Source organism: Sparus aurata, chromosome 17 (genome assembly GCF_900880675.1).
Source record: "Sparus aurata chromosome 17, fSpaAur1.1, whole genome shotgun sequence".
NCBI lineage: Eukaryota > Metazoa > Chordata > Actinopteri > Spariformes > Sparidae > Sparus > Sparus aurata.
The window spans coordinates 21,658,055-21,680,789 of record NC_044203.1 but is presented as its reverse complement, the minus strand read 5'-3'; the positions used below and the strand labels follow the sequence as shown (position 1 = coordinate 21,680,789).

Genomic DNA, 22,735 nt, shown 5'->3' with positions numbered 1-22,735 from the left:
TGTGAAATGTCATGAGGTGTTTTGAGGGCGGTTCCTTCTCAGACCTCAGTGTCTCTAAAGTCCTGGGTATGGCCCTGCTGCATAAACGATCATTCTGCCGCTGAGGACCACCTGGGAATCCTCTAACGACCCTGGTGGCACCTCAGACCCCACCTTGGGTACCACTATTAATCTACTATGATCCACACCCTCTCTTGGCGGGCTCGTGACAGACAGGTGGCGCTGGTTCACCGACACTGACGGGTCGGCCAGTCGGGAGGAACAGAAGTTTGTTCTGCGCTGTGCTTTTACGCAGGCGCAGATCACTCTGTTTGTCCAGTTTCGCTGGTTGACTTTTACCTGTGAGGTAGGACTACTTTCGCTTCGCCCGGTGGGAATAAGCGGCAACAAGCTGCGGGGGTCCGGTACCGGTCCAGAGGTGACCACACTTCCTTCCATCCCCGCCTGCCCCCCCCTCCGGCCCCGTGTGACTCAGGGGCTCCCACTGCGGAGCGTCGGACGGGATTTCTCCGGGATTTTAGAGTCGGTGCGCAACAGCGAGCCAAGCAGAGCAGGAGGCAGGTGCACGGGAGAGGACAGGACAGGAGGAGGAGGAGGAGGAAAGGGGTTTGTGTGTTTCCGTGAGAGAGTCCTGTCGTCCACACCGGGCTGAATGGTCGGTGGTCCACTGGTTGCTCGATCCGTGTTAGTTTCATTAGTATGCGGCCGGAGTCGCTCCGCTGCTGCCGACATCCAGCCTGAGGACTGATCGGCAGCCCTGAAGTCTCCTCCGTGCCTGCTAAGTGACACCTCGCCCCGGGGAGGAGGCGACGGCAGCAGAAGCAGGACCCCGGCTGCACCGGCTGTTGTGTGGAGCAGTTTTCACGGACGCGGCACGGACCTCCTCGCCTCGTGGATCGGGAAGATGATGGGCTTTCTGCGCCGGACGTTCAGCCGCCGCTCCCGGAGCCGCTTCCAGACGAGAGAGAGGGACGAACGGGACGGCAAAGGGGGAGGAGAAGGAGGGGGAGGAGGAGCAGGAGCGGTGAGCGGGAACCCCCTGCTCCTGGCCCATCAGCAGCAGGTCGTGCATGCGCCCGCCGTGGTGACCGGCGGAGCGTCGGTTCACATCCCGGCGGCCGGGGCGGCGAGGACCACCATCACCTGCCGCGTCCTGCTGCTGGACGGCTCGGACGTCACTGTGGACCTGCCTGTGAGTGCACACAGCGGCTCTGTGCGTAAACTGTGTGTGTAAACAGAGTGCATGGCGCAGGACGAGGTGTAGCCCAGGTCAATGTGTGCCAAAGCGCGGCCCGGGGACCCCGCAGGGACAACGTAGGGGTCCCAGGTGGCCCCCATGCTAAAATGAGGGATAGGGTTAAATCTGATTCGCCCAGTTCAGCCTGTAGTCGGTTTAATTTCAACTTTTAAAATTCAAAACATAAGAGGAGTCTCTGAATCCGATGTGAACACAACGCTGGTTAGAGAAGATGTAAAAGTGGGTGTTTTTATCTTGCGGAAACAACGATCACCAGTAGAGCTGCAGCCACTGATCGATAAGTTATCAGCGATTCAATTAATCAGCAACTATTTCAGTAATCCAATAACTGGTGTCTTCGGGTCGTGGACAAAACAAGACATTTGAGAACATCATCTTGGGCTTTTCAGAAACACTGATTCAAACCCGACAACTAATCTTTTTATCAAGATTAAACGACAGTGAAAGTAATCGTTAGTTTCAGCCCTAATCAACAGTAAACATTGGTTATTTATTCGTTGTTTTCAAGCGAAAATGCCCAAAACTCACTTGTCCGGCCTCTCAAACGTGGGGATTTGCTACTTCTCTCTCTTTATTATTATCTCACTTTGAATGAAACACTTTTTGAGTTTTGGACTGATTCCCAACAAAATGAGCAGCTTGAAGACCTCCTCTTGGGATCTGAGACATCACTATTTGGCATTTCTTTACAGTATCATTGCCATTTAATGCGTCTAGATTGTTTTAATTATCAGTCAATCTGCTGATCAATTTCAGGCTTAATCCTTTAAGTGTTTAGTCCATAAAGCGTCCCAAAATAAAATGTCCAAAGTGTCCAAAGTGACGTCTTTGAATTGGCTCTTTTGTCCAACTGAAAGACCAAAACCCCCCTAAATGCCATATTCGCTGTCAAAAATGACAAATTCATACATTTAAGGAGCTGAAACCGACAAATATTTGACAGTTTTGATATCAAACCGATGCAAATAGTTGCTGATTAATTGTCTTTCAATCAGCTGGTGGATTAATCGTGCAGCTCTAGTTGCATCCCGAGTTTAAATGGATGACGAGATGTGTCCAGTGGAAGTTTGACACAGATAAGTTCCCATCGACTGAAGTTTCCCTGCTTGTAGTATCGTAGTGGCCTATATAGTACAAGTGTGTGTGTGTGTGTGTGTGTGTGAGAGAGAGAGTGCGTGTGAGAGCGTGTCTTTCTGTTCACTGAGAGCTCCAGATGGTGTTATGATCAGCCAATTCATCACATTACTTCCCTATTCTGACTGCGGGGAAATCTAACGAAGACGGACCTGAAGCTGCCCCCTCCTGTTTGGTCTTTTACAGCCTCTTCCTCACTTTCTCCTCCTCCGCCTCCTCCTTCTCTTCCTCTCTCTCGCTCCCTCTGTCTATTTGCCTGTATCTGATTTTTCTCGAGCAATCCCCCTCCCTAACCTCCGGCTCCCTCCCCTCCTAATCTTCCTTTTACACTCCCTCTGTGGCCTGCTCCATCACTCATCATCTTCACATCCGTCACTTCTTCTTCTTCTTCTTCTTCTTCTTCTTCTCTGTCCTCCACTATTCCCCCTCTCCCTGATCTGATTTACCACCGTGGGGACTCTATGTAACAGACTGAAGAGTGGAGTGTATGAAGGGTAGGTGGGATGATGAGCGAAAGCGTGGGCATTGGTGCGTAAGTGGCTTCTTGCAAGATGTTTTCATTCTGAAGGTTGCGTGTGTCACCGAAGCTGTTGCGTGCATGCGTCAGCCTCCTTAATGCTCGGCCGGTGTACGGCGGGTTAAGAGAGAGTGTCTTTCTTGTCCTGCAGGGAGATTACAGCATTATCACAAAGCAACAGCTCCTTCTGAGGTGTCACAGGCCCCAACAATAAAACGTCGCAGGGCTTGTCAAGCTCCAGGCTGAGTCACAGGTGTGCTGGGACAAGTTTGTACATGCCAGGTAGAGTGGAACTCGTTTATTCGGGTGTCACTCGAAGACAAAAACACAAGCTAGAGCAAAAAGAGTAAAACATATTCGCTCCAGCGTGGTGTGCGATTCTTGCCTCTGCATGCGCTCCTGTGTGACAGAGGCCATGATTTCAATCAGCCTCTCCAAACATGCTGCAGAACGAGCGAGAGGCGTTCTGGTGATTTTTCCTTTTTTCTTTTTTTTTCTCCCCCTGTCCCCAATCCCTTAATACCACTGATTTCCTCACACATTCATACACTCACCAGGAAGTTTAGACTGGTTATCAGGATCCAAAGTACAAGGCTGTCATCTTTGCACACACCCACTGTGTGTTATGTGGGTCAGACAGGAGGGAGGTCACTGTACGGGGCGATGAGGAGGCCCATAAAACTGTTCAGAAGGGACAAACTGTCAGTGCAGTGGTTGTGTGTGTGTTCTTGGGTTGTGCGTGTTGCTGACGAGAGTCTGAAAAAGGGCCTTTCCTGCAGGGGCTTCTTATTTTGACCCAGATGCGCGCACACACATGCAAACAAACACTTTCACATGCCCTATTAGTCATTTTGCTCTGGTTACACACACTCATGCCTAAATTACGAGGAAGTCTGGCACCACCCTGAGCAGCGAAACTCAGTTTAAAAGTCAATTCATCACCGGGAGATGAGACAGACGAGATGACAAATATAGTAGTGCTGGGTGATACGGCATTAAAGGATAAGTTCAAGTTCTACTTTTCCCTATGTCGGATAGAGTTGCGTTGTCCACACAACATTTCTGGAGCCTCACAGCGAAACGATGTTACAGTGTTCTGTAAAAAGCCTGAAGCTCTGTTATCCTGTAATTGATTTAAAAAGACGTTATTTACACATTTTTTTAAGGCAAACTTTTCACTGTACATTCAGACACAATGCATGCTAACACGAGCTGTATGGAGTCATTCTATGTTTTTGTGTGGACTACAAAACTTCACCCAAGTTTCCATCACTTTGGCGCTGAGTACCCTAATGACTGGATTTTCATGTTTGGGTGAACTGTTCCTTTAAATTAATATTGCGATGTTTTTGGGCTATATCGGGATGCAAGTTACATTAGTGCATATTTTGAAATCTCCTCTAAAGCCGTTCATAAATGCTGTGACGGGGCGACAAAATCAAATATTACGGTATTTGGGACCACCCACCTGTTGGTGCTTCCACAAAGCATTAACTCCTATTAAGAAGAAGAGACGTGGACTCGAGTCATTGTGACTTGGACTCACTGGGAGTTGAGTCCCTGTTTTGATGACTTGCGGGCTGACCTGTCTGAAATAAATGACTTGGGACTTGAACTGAACTTGGAAGTCACAGACTCTACATAGTGCACCTTAAACTGAGGACTTGAATCGACTTGACACAGGAAAAATGACTTTGGGCTTGCTTGAGTCACATGTCTGATAAATAATCATGACTAAGTGGGTAAAAACAAATATTAGAACAGTCTTGGAAGTTTAGAAAATGACATCACTTTACTGATATGCAGCCTTTAAAACCAGGAAGAGACAACACTTATTACGATATAACAGTGTAAGACCATACACAGTGTAGTCTCATATGATTTAATGTTTAATAATATATGTTTCTCAGGGGCTTGACCTCCTCAATTTGAGTCAAATTCACTCACACACATACACAAGGAAACAACCATATGCACTGATAACGTAATTTTGCCCTCGTTATGGACGCTCATGCCCAAATAACTTGAAAATCCATCAGTTTAAAAGCGTTACAATCTCTAAGGAGAACTAGGGCTGCAACTAACAATTAGTTTCATGATTAACAAATTCAATGTTTAGTCCATAAAATATAAAACAAATTGTGAAAAAGCAGCCCAAAATGACGTTTTCTAATAGCTTCTTTTGTCCAACACACAACGATTTACATAAAAGACATAAAAGACAAAGAAAAGCAGCAAAACTTTGCATTTATTGAACTGGATAGTGCAAAAGTTTGATGTTTTTACTTGAAGAATGGCAGAAACGATAGATGGTTTATCAAAATATTTTTGACTAATCAATTAATCAACTCCTTGTTGTGGCTCTAACGAGACGATCGGGTCTCTGAGGCTGAAAAGAAAACACATAAACAGGCACGAGGCTGAGCTGAAAACACTTCTTGTTGTTTTGCAGAGTAAATCCAGAGGCCAGGACCTCTTCGACCAGATCATGTATCACATAGATCTGGTTGAGACGGACTACTTTGGGCTTCAGTTCATGGACACAGAACAAGTCTCGGTGAGTAACAAGCTCTTACGTATTTCGCCCGTGGACTGCACGCTGAGATAACTCACCCCCTCATTCTTCTGATCTCTTGCAGCACTGGCTGGATATGTCGAAGTTTATCAAGAAACAGATCAGAGGTAAGTTCACCTCACCTGCTTTCTAATGAGGCCTGTGCAGCGTGTTGGAAAATGTGCAGTATGTGCATGTGGAGGCAGGTGAGCGGGGAGCAGGTGGCCATTATCCAATGTTGACATGCTGATTAGCGTGTGCATTAGGAGCAGTACCCTTGTGTGCTCTCCAGCTTGTAACATGGGGGGGGGGGGGGGGGGGTGAATGGCACAGGAGGAGGGAGGAGAGGCTGTTGTTGTCCTTTGAGTTGTCGTTCAGGAGCCTTTAAACAAGGGCCAGGCTGACAGTGATGGATTAACACAAAGTGGTTTTAAATCGGTTATTAGTTTTGATTTGATTTGACTGAATGCATTTCCAGTAAAGAGCGACTTCATCTCGCTGCACCTCTTCCTGTCTCCTTTGTTTCTTCCAGACGGGTCTCCGTACAGACTCTTTTTCAGAGTGAAATTTTACTCTTCGGAGCCAAATAACCTGCGCGAGGAATTTACAAGGTAAAACTCTCACACGCAAATCACACACACACGCACACACACATTAACACACACAGTTCTCCCAGGAGCCCCGTGCAGAGGTCCAAAGGGGGATGTGGGGCTAATTACTTTGCTGCTGTGGGCAGATTCAAATCAAGGCCAAACGGACAGAGACTTGTTAAAACAAATTATGTGTCAGAGATGAGGCAAAGCCTGCGATACATCAATTGATTTATGTTCTTGTTCGGCGCAAGCCTCTCACTCTGTCGTTTGTTTTTTCACCCTGACAGGTATCTGTTTGTGCTGCAGCTTCGACAGGATATTCTGTCTGGCAAGTAAGTTCCTCTTACACAAATGTGACCTAAACATCACAGTATAGACATACAGATACACATTTAAACAAACCATCATCTTATATCTAACATATACGTGCAGTTTATATTTCAAATGTTTTGCAGAGTTGAACTTATGTTGGACATTTTGGGGAATACGTGTGAGATTAGACGTGGAGATTGAAACACTCAAACGTGAAGTACGAGCAATTGTTTATTTTAATATGATAGATAACATTTATAACACTTTCTAAATGTTTAATAAATATGATGTAGTTACTGCATAAACATTATTTGGATGGTAACTGATGTTTTATAAACCTTGCTAAATTGCCTTTACTAAATTGCTTAGTAAATGGATTATAAAGCATTTTATTGTTTGTTAACAGTGAAATACATTTTAACTAAAGTTTTATTCGCTAATAATTTACCATGTATTAATGATGGTCATTATAAAGTGGTACCGGAAAAGATCCACAAGATGCAGGACCTTCTGGTTTGATGGTGAACAACTTTCAACTTTAAATTTCAAATTAAAAGCCCCTCTGTGTCTTTAAGATATTTTGACCTCATTATTGGTTTGGAGGGTTGAGTACAATTTAAAGGACTGAATTTGTTGAAAACTATTTTTCAGAAGTCTTGTCAAAGTCAAGTACTCAAATAGAGTTTAGAGTTTTAAATGTAGAACTCTGTGGTTTGTTGGTGTTAAAGACAGTAAAAGGATTTATTTAAAGACCATGTCCTTGAATCTGCATCCTCAATCTGACCTCATCTAAACTGGAACAGAAGAAAACACTCATCTTAAAATACACTCCTTCTCCTCACGAGTCCAAAACATGAATCGTTTCCTGGTGACTTCTTTTAACAGTACAGACATCTTGATGTCAATTGTGGCATTAAACCCACAAACACACACACACACACACACACACACACACACACACACACCTGTGGGAGCGTACATACAGGTGACCTACACCAGAGTTTTTCGGGGACTTCTGAGCAGCGGCACCTGTTTCTTACACACAAACACACACATCTCAGACGTCGTGTTGCCCCTCTCCCTCCTTCTGCCTCTATCTGGGCCATGGATCCCCAGAGTCCAACTCTATTATAAAGCTCAAGATCAGGAACAGCAGAGGGCTGCTTATTTTAGGAAAAGGGTTGCTCCTCTCCTCCTTGACATGCACACCCACACACACACACACACACACACACACACACACACTGTAGGGCACTCAGACACTTTTATGTCTTTCCAACACATAACACACACACATCACACCGTGTGATGGTTTTATGAGTGTGTGTGAATGCACTCTCACTACAAACAGCTCCTTGTCTCTCTTTCTACCCAGATTGAAATGTCCGTATGACGTCTCAGTAGAGCTGGCGGCATATTGTTTACAAAGTAAGTAAACCTCTCATACTCACTTATATTCTGTTACATGTTGTGTTAAGTTAATGAGTTTTCACGTCCCTCTTAACGGACCAGAGTTTTGCATGTTTTAGCCATTAGCTGCAGATCCTGTCTCATTCACTTTACTTCCAGTGTTTTCCAGTGTAACCTTTTAGAAAGATTTTTGTCGTACTAGAAAACTAGAAATGGGGTCAGAAAAGGGGTCGACAGAATATTGGCCTGATTGATATCAGTGATTTTTCTGACAGTTTGCTGATAAAATAAACTAATTTTATTGTGCCACCTTGGCTCTGATGCAGCATCCTCTCTAAGTCTGCAGTTACCACTCTGTGATTTCACTCAGTGTCCCGCCCACAGCAATATCCGATCGGTTACATGTCACAATTAACAGCCTATAAACACTGCAAAGTAACTAGTAACTAAATGTATCGAATAAATACCTAAAGAACCTAAAAATTGAGTTCATTCCATCACAGGTTGTTCTTAATTTTGTCACAAAGAGTTTGAGTTTCATTGCGAATGAATATCGGCCCCAAATATAATTTTTCAGTCTCCATGATTTCTAATAATCAGCATCAACCCTGAAAAAGTCACCATCAGTCGACCCCTAGTACAATGAAACGTGGGGTATAAGTTAGAAATGTAGAAACCATAACGTGCTGCTTATTGGCATCATATTAGTTGCAAATTGGCTCTTTAATGGTTCTTATAAACGTATTAATGCCTCATTGCACAACCATGTTCTACAGCCTCCCCTAATAACTTTCTGATTACTGCTTTCTGAATGCAAAGGAAGAAAGTTGTTGTGTATTATGGATCGCAATCTTAATATTATTTATTCAGTCTGCACCTTATAAGGTGGAAGTACCATCGAGGAATATTCTCCCTTAACAACACATCATAGATATGGTCTTACATGGTGTTAATAGTGTCAAAATAACTCTAAATAAGACTTTCTAACTCTGACTACAGTAAGGTTTTGCCTTGCTGGAAGTAATTCATTAGTAAAGTCTATGTATGTCAAACTCTCAGTTATAATGACTAATAAACAGCCAATATGATACTGATATTCATGCTAATACCCAATTAGTTCATTTTTAATATTTGTACCTTAATATATAATGTTACAGTAGAGTTATTTATAATCTAATCCATCATCAGGCATTAAAACAAGTTGTGATCAAGGACTCTTTCTCAGTGGTGATTTAACAGCCATGTTTGGGGAAAAAGCAGGAAATGTATGATCTGTGTCATCAGAAAATCAAACTCAGAGGACAAGCAACAAACTCAGATGGATATTTATTGTGGTGGTTCGCTGCATTCACAAAGTTAAATCACCTTAAATGTTGAAGCGAGTGACAGTGCGTTAGCCAACTCTCAGACAAGTTTTCTGTCTGCAATTACATGTTAGTTCACATTCTGTCGTGCAGTCTGAACATGCAGGGATTTGAAGCTTTAAAGAGCGCTTATGTGACCTGTGCTGAACAGCCATGAATTACAGTTATGGGATGATGATGATAGTTGGCATATCATGGTGTAACAGCAGTGCAAGAAGGGAAGAATCATACTGTCAAGTTACACAGCAATTATATATCTATTGTTTGCTACCATTTGCCACCATAAGCAGCAAAACCACAGAGTGTGTTGAAATGAGACATTTTTGTTTGTTGCACTGTAAAGACCTCAGCTGCTGGTACGCAGCACATCTTGTAGACTGTATTGTGGCTTCTCCGTCTGCTGCTCTCCTACATCTGTGTTTCTAAATATCTCATCACATCCAGGTGAACTGGGAGACTGCGATCCCCTGGAGCACTCTCCTGAGCTGGTGTCTGAGTTTCGTTTCAGTCCCAAACAGAGCGAGGCCATGGAGGCAGACATCTTTGGCAGGTGGTTGGAGCTCAGGTGAGTTTAAAGTTCACCATGAAGTCCAAGAAAATGGGACTTTTTCAAGCACTGTGCACCAGTTGCCACAATCCTCATCTTATTGTGAGGCGTCCTGTGGCCGGTGGTTTGACCTGAGCACATTTATCTCCTTGTTGTGGTGAAACAACTGGGGCGAGAAAAGCAGAGCACCGAGCAGCAAAGGAAAGTCATTCTGCTGCTGCCTTTCAGCGCCAGCGTTTCCAGTGACCAGGGCGTCTACATTTCACTCTCCCTCTTTTCTCTCCTCCTCCTCTGCCTTGGCCTCGCTCTCACTGGCCTGTATTGAGGATTAAGAGATTAATCCCTGAAGGGTCTTGATTGATTCTGAGCAGTGTTTAACCCAGCCGCGGTCTGATTGCTCCCATCTCGGATTAGATTACACACACATATGCTGCGCCTCACCGAGCCACCGGAGCCACGCAAGGACGAACCCGCTCTGGGTTCACTGGCATACAAACACACCAAGACTGAGTCAGGGACGCAACAAGGAGGTTACTCACAGAGTATCTTTCTGTGAGCTAACACCAATTACCAGTTGAGGTCAGAAAGTGTCATTACTGATTTGTGAGGTGACGGAGGGAGTGATGTTTTTGTTGTGAAAACTCACCACGGTGTCTTTTCTTTAATTCTCAGGGGAAAGAGTCCGTCTCAAGCCGAGATTTCCTTTCTCAACAAGTGCAAGTGGCTGGAACTTTACGGAGTAGACATGCACTTTGTCAAGGTGTGTGAGTGTGTTTGATTGTCATTAAAAGTCACTATGTCACAGGTGTGTCTGAGAACTAACCGTGTGTGTGTTGTGTCTTCAGGGCAGAGATGGAGGAGAATATGCACTCGGCCTCACTCCTACTGGCATCTTAGTGTTTGAAGGCTCCAACAAAATTGGCCTCTTCTTTTGGTGAGGAAGCTGAACATGTCGCTATTCCAGTGGTTCTCAAAGTGGGTGCTGTGGCAAACAACAGGGTTGATGTGATGTCAAAGACGTCTATGTACTGTGTTGAAGACATGTCTGCTGAAGTCAGCATGCTAACCAGCTAGCACTGGGCCTGAAAAAAAGTCTTACGTATTGCACCTTTAAACAAATCTTAAAAATCTAACTATAAGACAAGTTTGTTTTTTTAATCAAATTCCTGTAGTTTTAAACCTGGTCCCATATTTACATGTTTCACTGTGTAAATGATTCATGTTCAGCCAAAGTTTTGGAATCGGTCCAGTAGATCTCCTCAACACAACTGCAATAGCCTCAATGTAATCCTTTGGGTCAACCCCCGACTGTCAATGTCACGTCCATTAACAGTGCTTGTTTTTGCCACTGACAGGCTGTAAAGGCTGGAAGTTGTGACTCTAAGAGTCTGACAACATTACAGAAATGATTCTTACGGAGATAGACCTTTTTATTTAAGAGGAAGATTTTGTTCAAGGAGAAGTCTGCTCCTTAGGATTACATTGCAGGTGTTGCAGACATGTGGTGACTGTCCGCTAAGGAGATCGACTGGACTGATTCCAAAACCTTTGGTGAATCTGAATCATGGACACACCAAAACATGTAAATATAGGGCACAGGGTTAAAGGTATCTGAATTTCCTATGAATTAAAAAAAAAAAAGTTTTTTGAGTGATAGAGTAAAGGTCTACTGTCTTCAAGTTGATCAATGTATGTTGATGTTATTCTGACCAAAATAACACTAGCTGTTTTTGGTGTCTTGGTGTGTTATCCAGGCCCAAAATCACTCGGCTGGACTTCAAAAAGAGTCGACTCACGCTGGTCGTGGTGGAGGACGATGATCAGGTTTGTTTCCCTCCATGCAAACAAGCACATGCACACACACTCAGACACACAGGGTGTGTGCTAACAGTGTTTGATTGTTTCCAGGGTCGGGAGCAGGAGCACACGTTTGTGTTCCAGCTGGCCAGCTCCAAGAGCTGCAAACACCTGTGGAAGTGTGCCGTGGAGAGCCACGCCTTCTTCCGGCTACGCCAACCAACCACGGGCAAGGCCAGCCAAAGCGACTTCACGCGACTCGGGTCCCGCTTCAGATTCAGGTAGAGCACAGAGACGGGCTCACCTGTGAAGTGTAGCACCGACAGTGGACGGATGATGCAGCATATGGGGAATATAGTGTGTCACATTAAACAGAGGCTTTGTATCTATGGTTACAGTGTGTCTATGGTTACATGGATCTGTTCCTATGGTGACTGACACATCCCCTTTATATTGTTTGTTTTCTCCTCGCTGTGATTATGAGAGATGGTCAGAACCAGTTCTCACACTTGAAGGGCACTTCCTGCCATTTGTTGGAGCAGCTGAAGCGTGTTTTACTTCGGTGTCTGTGTATTGAAAACTCAAGTTACAAGTGGTGGAAGTAAATGTAACCCCGTATAATTAACACACAAATGTCACTGATTTTTAACCTTTTGTTGACAGCCAGAGGAATATGCTTTAAATATTTCCACATTATATCTCCCAATTACTGTTCAGCAAAGATTATATAAATGAACCAATCAGTGTGACCTATACATAAAAATAACTAAACATAAATAGATGTATGTACAGGATCACACAAAACAAAGTATTTGTTAGTTCCTTGCTGTATGATAGAGCAACTATTTCGTCCAATAGTTGGTAAATGTATCCATAAAACGTTTCAGGGAGAAAGACGTTCCTTTCCGTGCCACAAATCTCATTTACTATCCTCATCCACTCTGTTCTTGTTGGCGGTTCTTTAATCATCCATTTCCTGGTAATGGCTTTTTTACTGCCTGCGAGGACTATTTGAAGAAGGTGTTTCTCACGTCATCTGAGTTTGGTTGGAATCTTACCTAACTATATTTTACTGAAGTCATGATTGATCTCGGAGCCAAATGTTAATTTTACCACTGTTACTGCTCCCAGACAGTAAGGCCACATTGCCTTGGAAGTGATGATGTGGAAGTGATCAGCCAAGAAGTGGTGTTACTGTCATTTACCTTGATTCCTGTCTCACACTATGGCGTGTTGAATCCTTGAATTTCAAGGAACTTGGCCTGGAAAGTCATTGGAAATTCCTCAATTTGGTGTTTAAGAGGGTGAGGGGACCCTACACTGAATAATTTCTAAATAAAATTTTTTTTAAATGACATAACACTGTTTTCCCTCCTCTGTGTGTTCCATGTCACAGTGGTAAGACCGAGTATCAGGCCACTCATGGAGGCAGACTGAGGAGAGCAAGCACATTCGAGCGAAGGCCGAGCAAGAGATACCCCTCCCGCACACAGTCGCTGGGCAAAGGTGAGACTTATCAGCACCTACAAACCTTGATGACTAACAGCCCCTGTTTAATCCGTTACTGCACTCGTTATCGTGAAGGTCGCATACTTTAGAAAACTTGTCTCTGCTGTTCAGAATCACCGTTGAACGTATTATTCTTCGACAGAAAGCTGTAAAATTGCCAGACGTTGATAAGTGTTTGACGTACTGAATGAAATAGAAACTCAACAAGTTAAAAAAAAATTATAAAAGAGCTGAGGCTTCTGTTTCGAGAAAGTGCTCCAGATTTCCTTCAGACGGCTTGTTACCCTTAAGCGTCACCTTTGTCAAAAGCACCTGCAGTCCTCTTCACTCCTCCATATACCCTCTGCACACAGGCCGCTATCTCTCCGTAATCTATTATGCATGAATCATCAAGGGCAGACTGAATTTATTTCAAGGCTGTCAGTGTTGACGTCCACACACCTTTTATTTACTGGATGGTTTGTCATTCAGCACTGCAATAGAAAGACGAGCGAGGATTGAAGTGCTGGTGGGAGCTCAGAGTAATAACATGTATGCAGAGACTGAAAAACAGATAATATGACAGACTGTCCTATTTTCTGCTCTAACTGACATCGTGTCTCACTCTGGCAGCTTCCTTTTCTCCCGCCAAGCCGCAGCATATCAGGTAAGACACCCACAAATATGCACCCACGTTACCACGCTTGTGAGGACTTTCTGTTTATTTTGCTCTTTCATTATCCTCTAAACACGACCTTAATCCACATAATGGCCTGGATAATCTGAACTAAAATAGCCTTTTGTAAAAAGATAAATTGTCGTCAGTTTGTTGGTTTTTCAACAGTTTTGAGGATATTTTCCTTCTTCTTCTTATTATTCTTTTTCAATCTTCTATCAGTGATTATTGTCATTCTTTTCCAGCTCTCGAGCCAGCCCTGATTCCAGCCTACATCCAGTGAGTGACCTTAGATAACCCACTTTTTGTGCACGCACACATATGCAGCTGCCACTGATCTGGCTTCGCTCTAGTGACAACATTTAATTTCAGCATCTCTTCAATCCCTCTCCTTCCCTGCAGTACCAGCACAATATTCCTATTGGTCACGAGCCGTGGCACCCGCCTCACCCGGCTCTCACGCCCCCGGTCTACCTGCAGCCCTCTGGACACACGCCGTCACACAGGTAAGACGACGGAGAGGACGCAGAGGACATAGATGCTCAAGGACGTTACGATGCAGTCTTAACTGGTCCCTGAGTTTCTATTTTTAGACAAAGTCACTCATCTGGCGCTCTCCGTTCGGTACTCCATGTTGTCTCTTTCTAACCACACATCACATCACTCATAAACCTCATGTGTGTCTTGTCTACCTCATGCTCTTGTTTGGGTGTGTGTGTGTTTGCGTGTGCGTGCATGTGCGTGCATGTGTGATCCTTCATCTCCACCCTCATGTTCAGGCCGTCCGTCGAGGCTGCGAGTCCCGTGTCAAGTCAGCCCCCTGCCCCGGAGCGAACCAGCGGCACCTTCCCAGGATCCATCAGTGTGGTTTACAGGGACAAGGTCATGACTGCACTTTGACCTCTGTTTGACCCTGGGAATCTGTTTCAAACCCAGACTCTAAACATTAAGACTTACATCGACTGGTGTCCCAAAGAGAAGCTCGGTTGATGGATTCATCCACACCCCCGCCGTCATCACCTGTTTGTTGCATCCCTTCATGTGTTTCTGTGTGCACCTTTATGAAAAATCCCAAAAAGGACCAAGGACCTTATCAGAAAGAGGTTTTCAAACCGACTGTCATCGCCTCTTCGAGGGGAGCTCGGGGAAGATCAAGGGCTTCAAGGCATGATGCAAAGATACTGCGTGAAGTTAAAGGGACAGGTGCATAGTGGTGTTATAGAAACCCTACGAAGAAGTTAGATAATGTGGTTCGGTGATCAACACGGTCAACACCCTGCTGACGGAAGCAGTCGAGCTTCTTTTGAACCCCTAATACTGCCATTTGCATCAAAAATCACACTCCTCTGGATCATAACTCATGAACTCATGTGAATACACAGATGGGATATATATAAATATATATATATATCTGTAGATGTGGTTGTGCCTTACACGTTCAGAAGATATTAATATCTGCTTTGTCCGTTGCTTGTAAACATCTATAAATCCGCTTAGAATTTGCACAAGAAAGACGCTCTATATAACTGCAGAACTTCCCTAAGAATCATCACATTTTTAAGTTTTAATCTAGCGATAACTGTCTGTACATCAGTGGGCGCTTTGCAAACAAGAGCTGCCAATTGTTAATTCGGCAAACTTTTAATGGTTCTAATTTGCCTTAATGTAAACAAATATGGTCTTTGATGCTCAAGTTGTCGCCACCAGCTCTACGATGACTGTTTTCAGACCATATTAATGGAACTGTTCCAGATCATCCTGGATTATCTTATAAATATTTACAATAGGAGCAACATTGAAATTAGTTTTTTCCAGTATATGTATTTTTGCATTTCTACGGCTCAGAATGTACTATCAACTTTGTTCTTATTACACTGACGCTCTCCTCTGTCCCTTCACATCCAGATACACAGTGTCAGACTGATATAGACTCAAAAATAACACTAGAACGTGAAACATTAAACAGAGGAGCGGGTCTAATATCTTTGTGCCTTGTTTTTCCTTGTGGACATTTTCATGTAATCATGTTTGTTTTATCCCCTCAGTCATCTCATCTACGTTTATCTGCGTGCCTTAGAAATGTCGTGACAGCTAATTTATCCAAAACACTTTAATTTGAGTGCAATTAAGTGACGATGAGTGCTAAATGAGGTGGAAGGGGTTGAGTTAAGCACGTATTTAATGCTGGTTTAGGGATTAAGCTGCTTTAAAAATGTATATTTTGTAGATCGTCAGTGTGAAATAGGAGCGTGAACCAGAATCCTGCATGTGGGGTGGTGTTCTTTTTAAAGAGAGATTTTTGAATAAGCTTTACTTTGTTATAGCGGGCTACAGATTTGCTCAATCAACCAGCTGTTTACAGAAAATGTGCCCAACGTGTGTCTGTCTGTCATAGTGTGTCGCCTTCTACTCTGTAACACTTACTTGAATGAATCACATGATGCCTTTAGGGATGATGCCATTTGCTTTTCAAATAAACAAAATGTTCATACTTGCAAAAGGCTGTCCTTCATAACTTGAGAGTTTCCGTTACCGTCATAAACTGTCTTCTCTCTCCGTAGATGGAAGGGTTTTGTGTTGAACATGCGTGAAGCTGGAATGAAACGAAGTTGATAATAATGACAAGTGGCATATCATTGGGTGAATTTGTTTTGATTGCACGTGTCGTCTTCAGCTTCCCTCTCAGCGGTCCCGCCTCACACCATCAGTTCAGCATCGAGGAGAATGAGACCTCCTACTCTGGCAAGGTTCATCACCACCACCGCCGCCACACGCACAGCCAGGACACGCTCTGCCACACACACACCAAGAACAGTGAGTACTCTCAGCCCGAGGAGGAGCTGTCCAAACAGTGTCTGTCTGCAAATCCGTGGCACACGTCTAGACTTCGGCACTGATGCCCTTTTCATGTTCGTCGCTGCATGCTGATCAGCTCATCCAAATCACACACACAACATACTTCACCGCGGAAAGGACGGATTCACCACAGTGAATGTGTTAGAAAATGTGTTCCGGTGTTTATTCCAAACAAGTATGAGGCTTCAGTCACGTGAGTTAGATAAGTGAGGTCGGTATTTGTAAAAGTTGCATTCATTTATTTGATGTTCCCTCTATGTGGAGGGATTTATTTATTATGGTTTTCAATTATAGCACATATTTTATGTCAAACTAGTCAATCTTGGCAGAAATTACAGGGTGCCATTAAATGAATAGGCAAGTAATGAAAACATGGTACTCAGAACAGAGGTGAATGTATGGATATTACAATGCATAGAACTTTTGGGCTACTTCACTTTAAAATCTTAGTCCAGTTGCCCCACTCCACTCCAGTTTCAGGCTTTGTTGATCATTACCAGCATTTTGTTTCAAAACCTCGATGAAGCTCCCCTACATATTTTACCAACACTCCCAGCTGTTCCTTCTGATGACACATCTCTTCATGTATTGATTCAGACATGATTTGGTCAGTGCACAGTCACTCTTTTTAATAATAAAATGACTTTGATAAATGCCCAGGACGCATTTATCTGCTATCTGTGTCAAGAACCTCTGTCCAAAAACCTTTGATCAAAGAGAGGGAATTTTGTACTTTAAAATCAGAAGATACCATGCAATTTGCCACCTACTCATTAATACACACACACACACACACACACACACACACACACACACACACACACACACACAGTGGGAGGTTTTGCATTTACTATGTTGCCCAAGGACACATCAACATATAGACTGCAGAGGCCAGGGATCAAACCACCGACTGTGCGATTACCGTTGAATTGTGTTTTCTTTCCTTTCTTTACCTCTTTCTTCTTTACAGTTTTTATTTGTTCCATTTTTGAACACAGCTGTCTAAAAAAAATGGCCACTTTGGCACTTTGCCATCCCTTTCACATTAAACCAACCCCCTTGATCATAAGCTAACTAACCCAATGGGCCTGTTCCCACTGAAGGTGCTTATAAAGAAGCATGTTTCTACAAAAACAAATGCAGCCTACAGTGTATTTTCTCATCGAACGTTAGAACATCGAGCTCCTCACTGCCCTGCCGATGAGTTGGACATCTCTCAGTCCCTGCTCAAGGCTCTGGAGTCGGAAAGCGATTCTCCGCCGTGGCCCTCGCTGCACGTCAACATGGACAAGGTCAGGCCCACTCCCGGCATGCTGTTGTCCAATTCTGCTCACCATGAGACCTTTTCCCGAGTAACTTTACCACCTGCTTCTTTGACAGGGAGAGGAGAAGCAGCTGTCTGAGAAATCTCTGCACCCCCCTGCCTCTCCGGTGATGCTCCCTGACCATCTCAAGTGTAACATCCTCAAGGCCCAGATGGAGGCGGCTTTCAGGGTTAGTACTACAGTTCACTTCCCACATACTGTAAACCTTGTGTGCTGCACAGTGTCACTAACAGCAGTGTCTTAATTTTCCTTCATTCTGTAGAAGGAAACTTCTACAGTACCTAGAGTGAAGAACTCCAATGAGACCCTCAATGACAGGCCAGTGCCCTCATCCTATCTGCACATCTTCCTGCACATGTGTATTCATCACTAACTCTTCATGTGCTGACTCTGGTCTTCAGGTATCAGAGCTCATCCCAAGACTCGGCTGCATCAAGTCTCACAGCAGAGAGGACGCCACATCGGCAAGACTGCAGCCTGACGCCGGAGAGGCCGCAGTCCAGTGCCAGCACAAGCACCACACGCAGAAAACGACTTGTCAGACAGTTCAGCTTGTGAGTACACATCACCTCTGATGACTGGCAAAGGCCGGGGCAACAAGAGGGAAATTGCATTCTGGAAATAAGTACTTCACTCAGTACTTGAAGCAAAAGCAATGCTATCTCTGCTCCCGATGAAAATTACATTTTGTTCAGAACAGTCTGCGGGTCGTGTTAGTCACTCAGCCTCTCTTAATCTATTGCTCGTCAGCAACCACGAAGATGAAGATAATCTCCCAGAAGCTCTCGCGGCCATTTCCTCCCAGAGTACAGGAAAGTCAGGATCGACCAGCTCATTGGACAAACAGATACAACCGTCCATTTACCCACAGGTACCGCATACACTCACATGCACACAAATACACACACACGCAGACAGACACTTTAAAAGCCAGTAAGAATGTTTCTGTAATGCAATTAATTCAGCCTCTCAGCGTCATCTGTGAGTAAACAGAGTGTGTATACATTGTGTGTATACTGTGTCTGTATACATTCATCTGTATTCCAGGTGGATAATATGCCAGCACTGGAGCTGGGTAGTCCGAGCTGTCCCTCTCCTTCGCCTTCTCCCCATCTCTCCCCCTCTTACTACTGTAGCTCCATTCCTCACCTGGTCCCTTACCTCGCTGCCCATAACGACAGGTAACACACCTCAGTTGTCCATGTTCTCCAGGGCATGTTGATATTTGCTTCAACTTTCCTCCAGATATCTGAAAAAACATTTTAAAAAAGTTTTTAAGGTTGCATTTTGGGGGACATCCTGGGGGCCCATTGGTTGACACGCATGTATATTGTTTAACTAGGGCTGTAACTAACAGTCCCTTTCATTATCATTGATCTGCTGATTATTTCTCAATTAATCGATGAATCATTTTGTGTAAAAAAAAAAAGGGTTGAAAATGTTCAATAAAATCCAAAAACTAAAGACATTCAGTAAACTATCATAGATAACAAGGCAAAGCATCAGAACTTAACATTTAAGATGATAGAAAATATTAAATGAAAACATTATAAAATGACTTAAATTATTAAGAAATTATCAAAATATTTGCCCATTGATTTTCCTTTCTTTCATTGTTTCTGTATCTACAAAATGCCAAAAAATATTATTGAATTAGTGAATTTTGGAACAATCTCCAGGATAAATACTGGACAGTGACACTCTGATGCCTCTAAATGGATTGTTTTGATATTATTATACCTTTTTGGAACTTGTATATTGTGTGGCAGTTCATGCTATTAAGCTAACTCACAGTTACTAGCCTACATATTTGGTCAAAACTGAGTAAAGAACATGTTCTTAAAAAAGGCAGCACGCTAAAAAGCATTTAAAGCTAGTTGTTTGCCTGGAAACGGATTACTGGTGATGTGGCTTACAAACTTTTTCCTTTTCCTGTATCTGACAAATCAATTTTTTTTAATTTTTTTTTTTAACAATTTCTTTATTGATTTTAAGCACAGACAGATATGCAGTTTAACAGATTAGAGTACATATTTTAATACAGTATAAAGAAGATGCTACCCCCTCACCCACCCCCAACCATCCCTGCTCTCTCTAAAACACTCTCTTGCATTTAAAGTCCTTTAAATCATTTGACTATTCCAAGACAATGGTACCTCAAAGAAAATCCAAATCAAAGATATGTATATATTTTGTGCCTATCCACACATTTATATCTACATTCACACATATGTGCATAAACAAACCAATAGTTACATAATTCCATATCCTTTCCTCATCAACTCCTGGGGTTTACCACCACATCCATTCATGTATATATCTTAACCTGAGTCTTCCTCTTGTAGAAGCGCTCCAATGTCTCTGTGATTCATGAAGTCTTTAAACGGTCTCCATATTCCCTCATAGACATCCAACTTATTTTTCAGAATATATGTTATCCTCTCCATGGACATACATTGTGCCATAGTATTAATCCAAGCTCCTATTGTAGGGGCCGAGATTTTCTTCCAATTGAGGGCTATTAGTCGTTTTGCCTGTAGTATAGCAAAGTCAATAAACTTACATTCTCTGGTTCTTAATTTCAGATTTGTTGGGTACAGATGTAGCAGTATCATTTTTGAATCTACTGGGATATTTATAGACAAAATGGTCATTATTTTATTAGCCACTTCCTTCCAGAATGCATTAATTTTATTGCATTCCCATATACAATGTATGAATGTCCCTTGGTTTTCTCTACATTTAAAACACATGTCCGGTATATTACTGTTATATTTATGTAATTTCACTGGGGTGATGTAGGTCCTCATCAGCCAGTTATACTGAAGAAGCTTTAAATTTGTGCTGGCTGTTTTGGTTTGAGCCTCCTTACAGATTTTGTTCCACTCGTCATTTGAAATGTCAACTTGGAGGTCTAACCCCCATGCATCAAGTTTGGATATTGCTGATTCGCCAGAACCAGACATGAGCCAGTCGTATAATAATGAGATCAAGCCCTTGCTTCTACAATTTTTGATCATAATTTCTGACAAATCAATTTTGATCCTCCAACATTTTAGCAGTTTAATTTTTGATACCAAACACAGTATGTAAAGGCAGTGGCTACAGGTGATCATAACGGGGAAAAAGTAACAAGAGATTAACTGTTAAGGGCTAATTAGACTAGCTCGGCAGTGTAGTAGTAGCAGCCATCTGGACTCCATGTGATTTGATGTGGTTAGTGCCATTTAAATCATATATTTATGTGTAATTCGTTAAGAATTATTTATCCAAATAGTCAATAACTTTAACAAGATAAGTGGCCTAATCATCTTAAGCTCTTTGACCATGGTTATTTTTTCAGCCACATCGCTCTTGAACAGAGGTCACGTAAAGAAAAATGAACTAAAAACTGGCAGAATTACACCATTCAACTTCACATGACGTGGATTTTTATCTTTCTGTGTATGTAGTGGAGAAGAGGTGAGGATGGACAGAGAGAAGATACTGAGAGCTCTCCTGATGACAGAGCTCTGAGACCATGACCCTGGACCCCTGACATCTACGCCAGGTGCAGCGGACTTTGCCGTTAGCGGGGAAAGTGGAGGCAGAAGACCCAAAGTCGTCAGCTGCAATCAACATTTGTATATGTGCATAATACAGTCAGCCGCTATAAATATATATTTGCAAAAAGGCAATTGTTATATTTGCTTAACTGTTATTTAAGGATGGTTCTTTATATTCATCAAACTAAAAATGTAAAAACTGTAAGTGAAATTTAACAAAATGGACTCTCAGACACACAAGCTACAGATGTGACCGGTGATGCCTGCATGATAAATACCTGACATGATGTAATATTTATCTGATTTGCGTTGGGGTTATGTTCTTACGTCACTGTGTCCATGTTGATGCCTAAACTGTGTTTCTGGACTGCGACTGTTAAAGCTGTAATTTGTACACTTTAAGAAATCTCACTCTCCGGTCAGTTTGTCCCAAATGTAAATAGACATTGTAATTAATATGCTGACAAATGAGCAGGCATTGTAAATGCGTACTTCCTTATTTATATAATGTCAGAAAGCCGAAACATCTGCTGCATTTGACATTTGAGAAACTTCCTGAATGGAGTGAAGTGGAAGTGGATCCTGACTCGTTGTAGGAGACCTGTGCAGCTGCAGTCTTGATCTGCCCACTAGAAGGAGACAGATCTGCAGCCACGGCTCCCATGGCAGCTGAACACATAGATCCTGTGTGGTCGTGAGGTACAGATCATGGATCACTTTGCTGTTTTTTACACGCAGTCTCAGTTTTCATCACAGCCCAAACGCAAAACAGATCTCAGCGGTCATATGGTTGGACTTCAGCTATTGTTTATGCATAACCCTGCTGCTAAAAACAACTTCAGTCCTTGTTTTGTCACAACCACATCTGAGGCAGCGTCTTACATGCTGCAGTACTGTATGTGTTGCTGTGTTGTTCCTACTCTTGGTTGGATCTTAATAAAAGGCCACATCATCAGTTAGACATCTCTGTAGCAGCATCTTTAGTGTGTGCACCAACATGGGAATGTGGCTCAGCCTCGCCCTGCGTGCCTGTGTGGTAAGTGTGAGCGTAGGCCTCACCCACCCTGTGCGGGAATGTTGTTAATAAGATTATTGCATTGAATTTATCTTCCTCTACACACCTATCAGGTACAGTACAGTGAGTCAGTCAGTAATTGCACCTCTGTTGTGTCTTTCAGTGAATCACATGGCGTTTGATAATTAATTTTCAGGGTAAGGTGCAGCGGAAAGGCTGTGGAATGACTTGAGGAATGCTTGTATCTGAAAGAAATAATGTGGAGCTTGACAGAACTAATTATGTGGGCGAGCCACTAAACAAAACAACAAATCAAGCTCAACCCACCAGCAGGATGTGGTCTG

At 43.1% G+C, this 22,735-nt stretch overlaps 1 protein-coding gene across 1 annotated transcript; it reads left to right on the top strand.

Annotated features, from left to right (window-relative positions):
• The first annotated feature begins 225 nt into the window (after positions 1-225).
• epb41l4b (erythrocyte membrane protein band 4.1 like 4B) lies at positions 226-22,335 on the top strand. Its single transcript, XM_030393862.1, has 23 exons — positions 226-1,192; positions 5,362-5,466; positions 5,549-5,591; positions 5,996-6,074; positions 6,344-6,388; positions 7,744-7,796; positions 9,587-9,707; positions 10,362-10,449; positions 10,535-10,623; positions 11,444-11,513; positions 11,598-11,767; positions 12,883-12,992; positions 13,608-13,641; positions 13,896-13,929; positions 14,053-14,156; positions 16,325-16,464; positions 17,680-17,798; positions 17,887-18,000; positions 18,094-18,149; positions 18,233-18,385; positions 18,582-18,702; positions 18,879-19,012; positions 21,284-22,335. Exons 1-23 carry the CDS (start codon positions 905-907, stop codon positions 21,345-21,347), a joined length of 2,334 nt encoding a protein of 777 aa, XP_030249722.1. The 5' UTR covers positions 226-904; the 3' UTR covers positions 21,348-22,335.
• Positions 22,336-22,735: the final 400 nt, after the last annotated feature.

Excerpts from the sequence above, each read along its gene's own strand:
- epb41l4b (XM_030393862.1), top strand. The coding sequence starts at position 905 with ATGATGGGCTTTCTGCGCCGGACGTTCAGCCGCCGCTCCCGGAGCCGC. Across the intron at positions 5,592-5,995 it reads TATCAAGAAACAGATCAGAG|ACGGGTCTCCGTACAGACTC; the intron begins GTAAGTTCACCT and ends TGTTTCTTCCAG. Across the intron at positions 13,930-14,052 it reads CTGATTCCAGCCTACATCCA|TACCAGCACAATATTCCTAT; the intron begins GTGAGTGACCTT and ends CCTTCCCTGCAG.